Source organism: Odocoileus virginianus, chromosome 22, assembly GCF_023699985.2.
Source record: "Odocoileus virginianus isolate 20LAN1187 ecotype Illinois chromosome 22, Ovbor_1.2, whole genome shotgun sequence".
Taxonomy (NCBI): domain Eukaryota; kingdom Metazoa; phylum Chordata; class Mammalia; order Artiodactyla; family Cervidae; genus Odocoileus; species Odocoileus virginianus.
In genome coordinates, this window is record NC_069695.1 from 27,246,829 (window position 1) to 27,259,269 (window position 12,441).

The 12,441-nt window shown below is 43.2% G+C and overlaps 1 protein-coding gene across 7 annotated transcripts in view; it reads right to left on the reverse strand.

Annotated features, from left to right (window-relative positions):
- Positions 1-1,519, reverse strand: part of SS18 (SS18 subunit of BAF chromatin remodeling complex) — a 69,720-nt gene extending 68,201 nt beyond the window's left edge. The window contains exon 1 of one of the 7 annotated variants that reach the window (XM_020872321.2): positions 1,351-1,519. Coding sequence is in view for 4 of the 7 variants with exons in the window: in XM_020872319.2 (XP_020727978.2) it covers positions 157-306 (150 nt within the window). In the remaining 3 variants the exon portion in view is untranslated. Of the gene's footprint in view, positions 1-11; positions 130-156; positions 390-843; positions 977-1,107; positions 1,180-1,350 lie in introns of those variants that run through there. The other 6 variants (XM_020872320.2, XM_020872316.2, XM_020872323.2 and 3 more) reach the window with 6 other exon arrangements.
- Between the last annotated feature and the right edge of the window lie 10,922 nt (positions 1,520-12,441).

Here is a 12,441-nt window from a genome sequence, read left to right on the forward strand (position 1 = left end):
AATAAAGAAACCTTTGTGTTCGCAACTGGCAAGTAACCGCGGCCACAGCGCAGCTCCCCGCGTGTGTATCACGTCTTCTGAAACTGATCACGAGGCTCAGACTGTCTCCACCACTCGACCCTAAGCTCCCTGAAGGCAGGCAGGGACCATGCTCACCACCGCAGCCTCGGCGCCTACGCTTGGCGCTGCAGCTGTAAATGGGCCGGAGGTAGATCCGGAGGGGAGAAGGGGCTCCGAGAGATCCCTGAAGTCTGGAGGGTGCTCCCTCGTCCGCCTCGGAGCCTCGGCCGAGATACCCCGCAGCATCCCCCAAGTTCTGCTGAGAGCTCCCCAACTCGGCCGGAGTTTGCAGCCGAGCGCCAAGAGCGAGCAGCGCTCCTACTTCTCCTAGGCCCACCCCCGGGCCCCGAGGTGGGGTCGACCCGGAGCGGCCGCCGCACCGCGCGGGGCGGGGCAACGCCAAAGTAACTCCGGAGCTACGCGCGGGCCGCGGGGGGCGCGGGCCTCGGAAAACAACCCTGCCCCGCGCGGCCGCCGCCGCCGGGCGCAAGCGCCCCGCCGCGCGAACGCCGCCCCATCCCCAGAGAAATCGGGCGGCGGTTACTCGGGCTTTTGGGCCCGTAGGAAAGACCCGAGGGGGCGCGCAGGACTCCGCGAGGGGAGCAGGTCGCCCCCTTCCGCCACCCACTAGGGCGCAGCCCCGCGGCTCGGGTTCCCACAGCCGCCCGCCCAGCAGGCCCGCCTCCGCCCCCGGCACGGCCGACAAGCCCGGCCCGAGCCCGACCCCCGGGTTCCTCCTCAACGCGGGCCAGGCCTGGCATCCCCGACGCCGCGCGGCTTCACCTTCTGAATCGCGGCGGGAGTAATCTCCCCCTTGCCGCGCTGCCTCGGGGCCGCGAACGCCACGGACATGTTGCCGCCGTCACCACTACGGGCAAGTCCCGAGCGCTCCGGGTGAACGGCAAACTGGGGGAGAGACGCCGGCCTCTCGGGCCGAACCACGTCGGGCTCGGGGGAGGGGGGATGCTCCGGCGTCCGACGGGCAGCCGGCCGGCCCCGCCTGCGGGAGGAGCTCTGGCCTGAACTAGTCCGGATTCTGCGCGGTACCTGGGAGCCGCGGCCCCGGCAGAACGTCCCTGTTCTCGGTCGCCCTCCGGTTCCTCCGCCTGTCCTTCCTCGCCACCCCCGGCCCTCTGCGCTCGTGGTAGGGCCGCGCCCCAGCCCTCCCTCCGCTTCAGCGATTCAGGAAATGGTCCCGCCGCCCGCGGGAGAGGGAGCGGTAGGGCAGCCCCTGTCACAGGAAATGCGAGCGCCCGAGCCGGCCCGCCCCCTTCGCGCGGGGCCGCTTGCCTCCCTCTCCGCGCGCCCGGGTGTCCCTCGGCGGCGTTTCGGCGCTCCGCTCTAGAGCTCGAGCAGTTTTGCCAACTTCCTCCTCACCCCCTCCTGGGTAGAAGTGGCCGCCCCGAGCTCTGCGGGTACCCGGCCAGGGGAGGAGGAAAGTCAGGACCCGGGAGTTTCGTGCGCACCCGTGGAGCATCTGCCAAGACGCGGCAGAGGTGGCCGGACGAGGGGAGCGCCGATTCGCTGGTTTGAATGGCTCGGCTACGCCCCCGAAGTGCGCACCTCCGAGCCCACGGTCTCGTGCGCATACACAGCACTGCCGAACAATTAGAAAGTAAAGCGCGACCCAAAATCGGGAAACGAAGGCTGTGTCCTGTACTTCAGGGGCAGTCGGCCAGCTTGGCTGGAGCGGCCAGGGTTCGTCTCTTAGGATAAACCCTTGGCGGAAACGTGGGTCGGTTTCATCTGACTTGCATCTTGAATTAGGTTTTGAAATAGGGCACCCTCGCGCTTTTCTTTCGCAATTACGTATTTAGTGGCTTGTACATTAGGCCCAAGCTAATCAGTGTGAGGGGAAAAGCCAAAAGTTTTCAAATTGTGGAAGGGACATGGGCAAAGGTCCGTAATATGTTGGCGCAGGGTTTATTAATACACAGTAAAATTAGACTTGCATGTAACACGAAGGAAAAGTTTATATAAAAATGTCACCCAACATTAATGAGGCTCAAAAATCAATCCCTCGGTTTATATATAAAATAAGCCGGGGGGGGGGGGAGGGAAAATTTCCTTATTTTAAAATATGTTTCAAATAAATGCTCTTCACAAAAAAAGCCATGAGTTTCACTCATTCAGCAAATTTGGGTCCTTTTTATGTGCTAGGCTTTATGCTAGGCGCCTGAGATACAGCTGTGAACAAGATGGACGAGTACGTGTTCTCAAGGAACTTAACTCGGATAGGGCTCAGAGACCAGAGACAAACAAATATGTACATATGTAAAGTACTTAGGAAGACAAGCAAACTGGAGACTGAGAGAGACTGAGAGACTGGTTGTGATGCGAAGTCCCCTTGGTTATATTTAACCTGAGACCTAAAGGATGAAGAGACTCAAGCCATCCTCAGAATAAAAGTAAGATGTTTTGTAATTCTGCAAATAGTAGTTTCTTTCAGGAATTGTCTTTCACTACCCTCAGCGTTGACAAAAATACACTGGTAAACTTGGACATAGTGCGAACACATCAATTTGGAAAACCTGTTGAATTCAGAACAGAAACTAAGTCTTGTCTAAAAGCCTGGCTTCCATGGTGGTGTGTTGATGTTTACACAAATGTGCCTTAGTAGTTGAGAATATCTCAGTAGGAGGAATGAAACTCTTACTGCTCCAATTCTATCTGCTAGGGAGATAGCATGGAAATTGTAGAAGAATGACATGAACCAGTAGCAACACTGTCTGAATTCCTATAGTCCAGAGAAAAAAAGTGCCAAGGAAGTACCCAGAGAAAGGTAACCCTTTTGTCTAAAGTACAGCTTCCCAGCTGTAGGTAAGGAAAGAGATAGCAGCTCTGCTCAAGTAGTTTATTCCTTCAAAGTAGCAGGGCAGGGCCTAGGACACCCACTACTTCTAGACATGGATAACCACAGTTTTCTCTGATACCAAGGGCTTCCCAGGTGGCCCAGTGGAAAAGAATCTGCCTGCCAATGCAAGAGACACCAGAGACATGGGTTCAATCCCTGGGTCAAGTAGACTCCTGGAATAGGAAATGGGTACCGACTCCAGCATTCTTGCCTGCAAAATTCCATGGACAGAGGAGCCTGGTGGTCTATTGTCCCAGGGGTTGCAAACTTGGACACCACTGAGCATGCATGTGTATATGCCAAAAAGATGCCAGTATTTTCTATATGTCCATCCCATGAAATCAAAGGGCAAGCACTGGTGTAATGGTTCATCCAAAGATACAAATGATCTCCGTGAAGAATTCACCTTTTTAAAGGGGCCCTAAAATCCCATGGACGGAGAAGCCTGGTAGGCTACTGTCCGTGGGGTCGGAAAGAGTCGGACAGGACTAAGCAACTTCACTTTCACTTTCGTCTTCCTCCTGGGCTTCCCAGGCAGTGCTAGTGGTAACCAATCTGCCAGGCGATGCAAGTTAGTCATAATAAATGCCGGTTCTATCCCTGGGTTGGGAAGATCCCCTGGAGAAGGAAATAACAACCCACTCCAGTATTCTTGCCTGGGAAATCCCATGGACAGAGGAGCAAGGCGGGCTACAGTCCACAGGGTTGCAAGAGTGGGACACAACTTAGCAAACAGACACCAACAACAATCTTACCTTTAAGCTTTCATTATAAATCCAATCAATCAGCTTGATCTGGACAAGTAGAAAATTCAGCAAGTGGTAAGGAAGACTGTAGCCTGGAGGAACTCTCTGGGAATTTTGGATGCGTTGTACCTATAAGATCCCTGAGTTAGGGAAAAGATAGAAGCATCTAGTCTCATTTCACCATTAGTTAAGAGAGAGGAATCCCAAGGTAACTACAGAGTGATAGCAGGACTGGAAGGGAAAAGAATAGAGTCCCCAGAATTTAGATAAGGAGAAAACAGAGAATGGGTAGTTGGCCCAAGTTTGAGAAATGACTTGGAACTTAAAAATGAGCTATGCAGGCAGCTGTCTCCCCAACTAGAAAAATCCGTCCCATTATTTAAACTGCTCTTGTATTGAGACAACTGAAAAAGGAATTCAGCCCCATAACAAAGAGGTGAAAGGTTTTTGAGAATCTACAATAGCTCAGAATAAGTAAAAATATCCACATGAACAACTGGTCTTTATTATTCACACTAATGAATGTAGATACACTTTTCAAAAAATAATGAGGAAATTATCTGTGCTTGATTTTCAAATATGCTTAAATTCTCTATTTGTTTTACATAAATTTGTATTCCTTAAATGAATTTAACTGAACTGACTGAATCAAGTGCTATAGGAATATGTTCAATATTTAATAAAACTATAAAATCATGGCATTAAAATTATCTTAATCCACAAAAAATACATCATGAATTTTCAGATAATTGAGATAACTTTACTTTCATACAAGCATTTCTTCAGTACTTACTGTTTTATAATTAGTAGACTCTCTGTACTACCAAATTAGCTGGTATTTTACACCCTGTGCTGCCATCAATTCATATAATACATTGGGAAGGCACAGACCAAGCCTGTCTGCTTATAATTGGGCTCAGAGCAAAACCCCTCAGGTAATATCTTTCAAAATATTTCTGCTCACTGTCACCATGGCATTTGATGAGTCATTTTGAGTTGTGGCTTCCACAGATTTCAAGACTATAAGGAGAACAGCAGACATCTATATATAAAATCATTATTCTAGGCAAGAACAAATCACCTTTCCCAATCCTTCGTAAAAGACTTTATTTTCAATACTCCAGAAGATTTCATTCAGAGTAGACTATAACTTAACCTCTCTGGCACATTTCTATTTCTTCTAATGCTATCAAATATTGAATGAATTAAGGAGAAGCTGAATCAATTATATTTGGGGGTTTAATATTATAAGAAAGCGTTGCTTCAAAAAACTAGTTTCTGTGGGAAGCTCTGTGCAACTGTAACTCCCTCTCTGTGATGAATGCACAAGTTTGGAGATCCCAGTTCTTCCACCTATGGCATGATACTGGACAGAACACTCTTTATCTCATTCACCTTTCACCACCCTATCTAAAGGACTATTAGGAATAATAAGAGTTTAATTATTTAGTTAGTATTCATTATGCACAGCCATTGGGCTGAGTGATTCTTTAAGATGTTGTCAATCTTAACCGGTAAAATATGCAAAAAAAAAAAATGTGATGTTGTAATTACTAAATAAGGATAAGATTTGTACTTAATTATCTAATAAGGAGAGAAATACATACTTCAAGACTAGAATTGGTCCAAAATACTTGATAGTGCAGCCTCCTCTTAAGATGTTTTATAACTTAGAAATCACATTTTTTTCCTATTGAACATGTTTCCTGACCTTGAAAATGATGTCCGGTTACTTTACCTTTAGTAAAGGAATATAATAACTGTCCTTGAACTACTTCACAATTTATAGAGAGGATGATGACATACTAATTTCCCTATGAATCGTTAACTAAGTTCCCTATGAATGGATGCGATAGGCACTGTAATTTCATCCTCACACAGATGACTACTTCCCAATCCTCAGAACTTGTGAATATGATAACTTACATGAAAACATGGTATTAAGGTTCCAGTTAGGATTGAGGTAGTTAATCAGCTGACCTTAAAATACAAAGATGAACCTGGATTATTTGGGTGAAAGTTAAAGTCACTCCATTTGTCTATCTCTTTGCAACCCCATGGACTATACAGTCCATGGAATTCTCCAGACCAGAATACTGGAGTGGGTAGCCTTTTCCTTCTCCAGGGGATCTTCCCAAACCAGGGATTGAATCAGATCTCCTGCACTGCAAGCAGATTCTTCACCAGCTGAGCCACCAGGGATGCCTTTATTTGAGTGAGCCCAGTGTAATCACAAATTTCCCTAAATGGAGAACAGTGAGAGAAGTGGTTCTTGAGCCAAGGAATGTGGGTGGCCTCCAGATGCTGAAAAAGCAAGGAAGGAGATTCTCCCCAAGAGCGTCCAGAAGAAATAGAACCATACTAACACTGTTATAGGGCTTCCCTGATGGCTCAGATGGTAAAGCGTATGCCTACAATGCGGGAGACCTGGGTCGGGAAGGTCCCTGGAGAAGGAAATGGCAACCCACTCCAGTATCCTTGCCTGGAGAATCCCATGGACAGAGGAGCCTGGTAGGCTACATTCCATTCCTCGGGGGTCGCAAAGAGTCGGACACAACTGAGCGACTTCACTTTCACTTAATTATAGCCCAGTGAGGCCCATTTTGGGTATCTGACCTCTAAAACTTTGAAGTAATAAATTTGTGTTGTTTTAAGCTACTAAGTTGGGGATAATTTGTTCATGCACCTATAGGAAATTTCCCTATCTAACATTTATGGTTGAATTATGCAATGTGCACTAAGATATGGATGTTATTCAATATGTTACAAACTACTGTCCTAATTACATACTAAGCTAACCTAATAGCATTTATTGTATATTTTCTTTTAAAGAAAATATTATAGCACAGTCCTATAGGCACTATGGAGAAGGCAATGGCACCCCACTCCGGTACTCTTGCCTGGGAAATCCCATGGACGGAGGGGCCTGGTAGGCTACAGTCCATGGGGTGGTGAAGAGTCAGACACGACTGATGTGACTTATCAGCAGCAGCACAGACGATATAGTTTCAGCCTTCTGGCCTCCAGAATTGTGAGAGAATAAATTTCTATTATTTTAAGCCACCAGATTTGTGGTAATTTATTACAGCAGCCATAGGAAAACTAATACAGATGCCAAGATAATTCAGTGGAGGAAAAACTGTTTTGCAACAATTCACGTTTTAAAAAATGAACTTTGACCCTTTCCTCACATAGGCACAAAAATTAACTTGAAATATACTATAGACCTAATGTAGAAAGTAAAATTATAGAATTCTGAAACAAAAAATTGGTGAAAATCTTCATGACCTCGAGTTAAATATTTCTTAGGTATAACAAAAAGCAAGAAGCATCCAAGAAAGATTGATAAAGTGGATTTCAATCAAATTTAAAAGTCTCTTCAATCCTCTTCAAAGGATTATAAGAAAGTAAAAATGCAAGCTATACTCCAGGTGGAAATATATGAAAACAGAGAACTTGTATCTAGAAGATTTAAAGAACCCTTAAGCTCAGTAAAAACGCAAACAACACTTAACAAAAACGGACAAAAAATTTAAAGACACTTAAAACAATGATGTAGGAGCGGCCTATACATAATGCAGGTTTACTGTGACAGTTTCTTAAAGTTGGTTGAAACTTATAGATTCTTACCAGTGAATTTTTATTGCTCTTGTTGTTGTTGTTTAGTCACTCAGTTGTGTCTCACTCTTAGTGACCTCACAGCCTGCAGCACACCAGGCTTCCCTGTCTTTCACCTTCTCCCAGAGCTTGCTCAAACTTATGTGCATTGAGCCAGTGATGCTCTCCATCCAACCATCCCGTCCTCTGTCGTCCCCTTCTCCTGCCTTCAGTCTTTCTCAGCATCAGGGTCTTTTCCAATGAGTCAGTTCTTTGCATCAAGTGGCCAAAGTATTGGGGCTTTAGCATCAGTCCCTCCAATGAATATTCAGGGTTGATTTCCTTTAGGATTGACTGGTCTGATCTCCTTGCAGACCAAGGGACTCTCAAGAGTTCTCCAGCACCACCGTTCGAAAGCATCAGTTCTTCTGCAATCAGCCTTCTTTATGGTCCAAATCTCACATCCATACATGACTACTGGAAAAACCGTAGCTTTGACTGTACAGACCTTTGTTGGCAAAGTAATGTCTCTGCTTTTTAATACACTAAATTGGTCATAGCATTTCTTCCAAGCAAGCATTTTTTATTTCATGGCTGCAGTCACCGTCTGCAGTGATTTTGAAGGCAAGTTTGTTATTACTCCAACTCTATTACATTAAAATCCATTGGTCTATGTAGTCTTTTATTTATGCATAACTGTGTATCTTGCTTTGGTCATTGGAAAATACTGGTTCACTGAATTATGTATAAATTCCAAATGCAGTACTACATAAAAAATTAGACTTTTTCATTGCCACTAGTCTCATCAGTAAAAGTTTATTTTTTTGCCATTTAAGATTTTAATTTAAAAATAATTTTACATATGCATTTTTCTATTCTTCTTCAATTTTTTTCCTAAATGGGTTATTGTAGAATACAGACCAAAGTTTTAATTTATGGGGAAGTTGTCCAGTTCATGGTGATGTATGCAAGTCTTCCAAAAATTCTAATTTTTGCTTAAATGCTTGAATTTTATCTTTTGAAACACACACTATCTGGTTTTGGGGGGGGGGGGGTTGTTTTGGACTTGCACTGGGAGTTGAAGGATATTAGTTCCCCGACCAGGGACTGAACCTGCCCTATGCAGGGAAAGCACAGAGTCCTAACCACTGGCATGCGTACCTGCTCAGTTGCTGGCTGTGTCTGATTCTTTGCTACCCCATGGACTGTAGCCCACCAGGCTCCACTGTCCATGGGATTTTCCAAGCAAGAATACTGGAGCGGGTTGCCACTTCCTTCCCGACCCAGGGACGAACCTGAGTCTCCTGCATCTCCTGCATTGGCAGGTAGATTCTTTATCACTGAGCCACCTGGGAAACCCTCTAACCACAGGACCACCAGGTAATTCCCTGTATGCTGTTCTTTTGAAATGACAGGTTAATGTCATTCAAGAAATGTTTGCCCAAATATCTAACTCTGAAAAACCACAGTATGTCAATCATTCTTTCAAGAATAAATGATGTCCCATAAGAAAGGGGGTGGTTCAGCAAGCAACTCAAATATTTAAAAAATGCTTTTTCTCAAGCTAACATCTTAATTTGAAGGCAGGAGAGGTGTTTTATGTGAACTGCCCCTTACGTCATTCTGAATATTAAAACAACAGGTACTCAAGAGAGAAGATTTAATAAAATTCATAATTAAGTGCTTATTCAATAACATTCTAAAATGAGTTTGGCATTTCTTCCCACAGGTGCCTACTGGTAAAGAATATAATATTTACTAATACAACTTTGTACTACTGCCTTGATTTATTCTAAAACTCTAGCAGTTTTACCTATTTCTTTACACTGTCAATGTAAATATCCATACAGTGAAAGGGCAAATACAGCTTAAAAAAATTTTTTTATTGGAGTATAATTGATTTACAATGTTGTGGGACAAATACTGTTTCAGTGTTATCACTATAGGCTTGACATTGTGAATCCCTTGAAATGTTTTGGGGTACCTCCAAGATCTCTAAACCACAGTTTGAGAAACATTGCTTTATTCCAATAGGACTGAGATGATTCAAAGCTTGGTATTAATCCCTATTAGAACAGGTCTATTTTTGTTTCACTCTTACTTCGGGTTGTGGCTCTCTGAATCCTAACAAAAGCTTAGGTGTTTTTCGTGACCTCTGTACTCTGACAGACTTTGAACTCCAATTTTTGTTTATAAAAGGTCTCCTTTGCTTCTCATGTAGGAATATGTAGATACCTTAAGAGGAAGATGCTAGGCTTACTCTCTATGAGTTTTCCTTCTCTTCTGATCCTGGCACCACAAACCCTAGGTGGAGTTAGCAAGCATGCATATATTTTTAAAATATTTTGTCCAATATTTCTGATTGTTCAATAAGATATTTGGCTCAGACCATCAAGATGTCATTGTTGAAAGTCTCTAGGCATTAAACTAGAAAGTTTAATGTTGCTTTTATTATTTAAGTATAAATTATGTTTGCTGTAAAAAATTTAAAATAATGCATATAAAGTTTGGAACAGTATCTTTCTTCTCTTTTCTTACCATGTCTCCCCAGTCTCCTTCCAATCCTTGGCCTTTTGCAAAGAAAACCATTTGGTTGACTTGATGTATGTTCTTTCACTCTTTCTTCTGTAGATTTAGAAATACATATATACATATGTATTTACACATGTACATTTTAAATATGTACATATTTAAATATATACATTTAATATGTATGTATTACATATATATTAATAATACATACATTTAATATGTATATACACATGTACATTTCAAAAATATATAAATGGGTTCATGCTACATTTTACACTTCCTAATTTTCTCTTACAGAATAACCTTAACTTTTTACTTAACTCAATGATTAATAACAATGGTTATCATTTTTCAAGTGCTTGTATGTGTTAGGTAAGGTAGTCTGGTATTCCCATCTCTAAGAATTTTCCACAGTTTATTGTGATTCACACAAACAGAGGCTTTGGTGTAGTCAATAAAGCAGAAGTAGATGTTTTTCTGGAACTCTCTTGCTTTTTTGATGATCTAACAGATGTTGGCAATTTGATCTCTGGTTCCTCTGCCTTTTCTAAATCCAGCTTGATCATCTGGAAGTTCATGGTTCACATACTGTTGAAGCCTAGCTTGGAGGATGTTGAGCATTACTTTGCTAGCATGAGATGAGTGCAATTGTGTGATAGTTTGAACATTCTGTGCATTACCATTCTTTGGGACTGGAATGAAAACTGAACTTTTCCAGCCCTGTGACCATGGCTGAGTTTTCCAAATTTGTTGGCATATTGAGGGCAGTACTTTCACAGCATCATCTTTTAGGATTTGCAATAGCTCAACTAGAATTCCATCACCGCCACTAGCTTTGTTCAAAGTGATGCTTCCTAAGGCCCACTTGACTTCGCATTCCAGGATGTCTGGCTCTAGGTGAGTGATCACACCATCATGGGTATCTGGGTCATGAAGATCTTTTTTTGTATAGTTATTCTGTGTATTCTTGCCACCTGTTGTTAATATCTTCTGCTCCTGTTAGGTCCATACCATTTCTGTCCTTTATTGAGCCCATTTTTACATGAAATGTTTCCTTGGTATCTCTAATTTTTTTGAAGAGATCTCTAGTCTTTCCCATTCTATTGTCTTCCTCTATTGCTTTGCATTGATCACTGAGGAAGGCTTTCTTATCTCTCCTTGCTATTCTTTGGAACTCTGCATTCAGATGGTTTTATCTTTCCTTTTCTCCTTTGACGTCAGCTTCTCTTCTTTTCTCAGCTATTTTGTAAGGCCTCTTCAGACAACCATTTTGCCTTTTTGCATTTCTTTTTCTTGGGGATGGTCTTGATCACTGCCTCCTGTAAAATGTCACAAACCTCCATCCATAGTTTTTCAGGCATTCTATCAGATCTAAACCCTTGAATCTATTTGTCACTTTTACTGTATCATCGTAAGGGATTTGATTTAGGTCATACCTGAATGGTCTAGTGGTTTTTCCCTACTTTCTTCAATTTAAGTCTGAATTTGGCAATAAGGAGTTCATGATCTGAGCCACAGTCAGCTCCTGGTCTTGTTTTTGCTAACTGTGGAAAATTCTTAAAGAGATGCGAATACCAGACCACCTTACCTGCATCCTGAGAAATCTGTATGCAGGTCAAGAAGGAACAGTTAGAACTGGACATGGAACAACAGACTGGTTCCAAATAGGAAAAGGAGTACATCAAGGTTGTATATTGTCACCCTGCTTATTTATATGCAGAGTACATCATGAGAAATGCCAGGTTGGATGAAGCACAAGCTGGAATTAAGATTGCCAGGAGAAATATCAATAACCACAGATATGCAGATGACACCACCCTTATGGCAGAAAGTGAAGAAGAACTAAAGAGCCTCTTGATGAAAGTGAAACAGGAGAGTGAAAAAGTTGACTCAAAACTCAACATTCAGAAAACTAAGATCATGGCATCTGGTCCCATCACTTAATGGCAAATAGATGGGGAATAAATGGAAACAGTGACAAACTTTATTTTCTTGGGCTCCAAAATCACTGCAGATGGTGATTGCAGCCATGAAATTAAAAGACGCTTACTCCTTGGAAGAAAAGCTATGACCAACCTAGTAGCATATTAAAAAGCAGAGACATTACTTTGCCAACAAATTCCGTCTAGTCAAAGCTATGGTTTCTCCAGTAGTCATGTATGGATGTGAGAGTTGGACTATAAGACTATAAAGAACTGATGCTTTTGAACTGTGGTGTTGGAGAAGACTCTTGAAAGTTCCTTGACTACAGTCCTTACAAGGAGATCAAACCAGTTAATCCTAAAGGAAATCAGTCCTCAATATGCATTGGAAGGACTGATGCTGAAGCAGAAGCTCCAGTACTTTGGCCACCTGAGGAAAAGAACTGACTCATTGGAAAAGACCCTGATGCTGGGAAAGATTGAAGGTAGGAGGAGAAGGGGGGCACAGAGGATGAGATGGTTGGATGGCCTCACCGACTTGATGGATGTGAGTTTGAGGAAGCTCCGGGAGTTGGTGATGGACAGGGAAGCCCAGCATGTTGCATTCCATAGGGTCGCAAAGAACTATCTGAACTATCTGAACTATCTGTGTTAGGCACTGCCCTACAGGCAGTAACACATTATTTCATTTTCTCTTCATAACAACCTTATGAAGTAAGTATTGTTATCC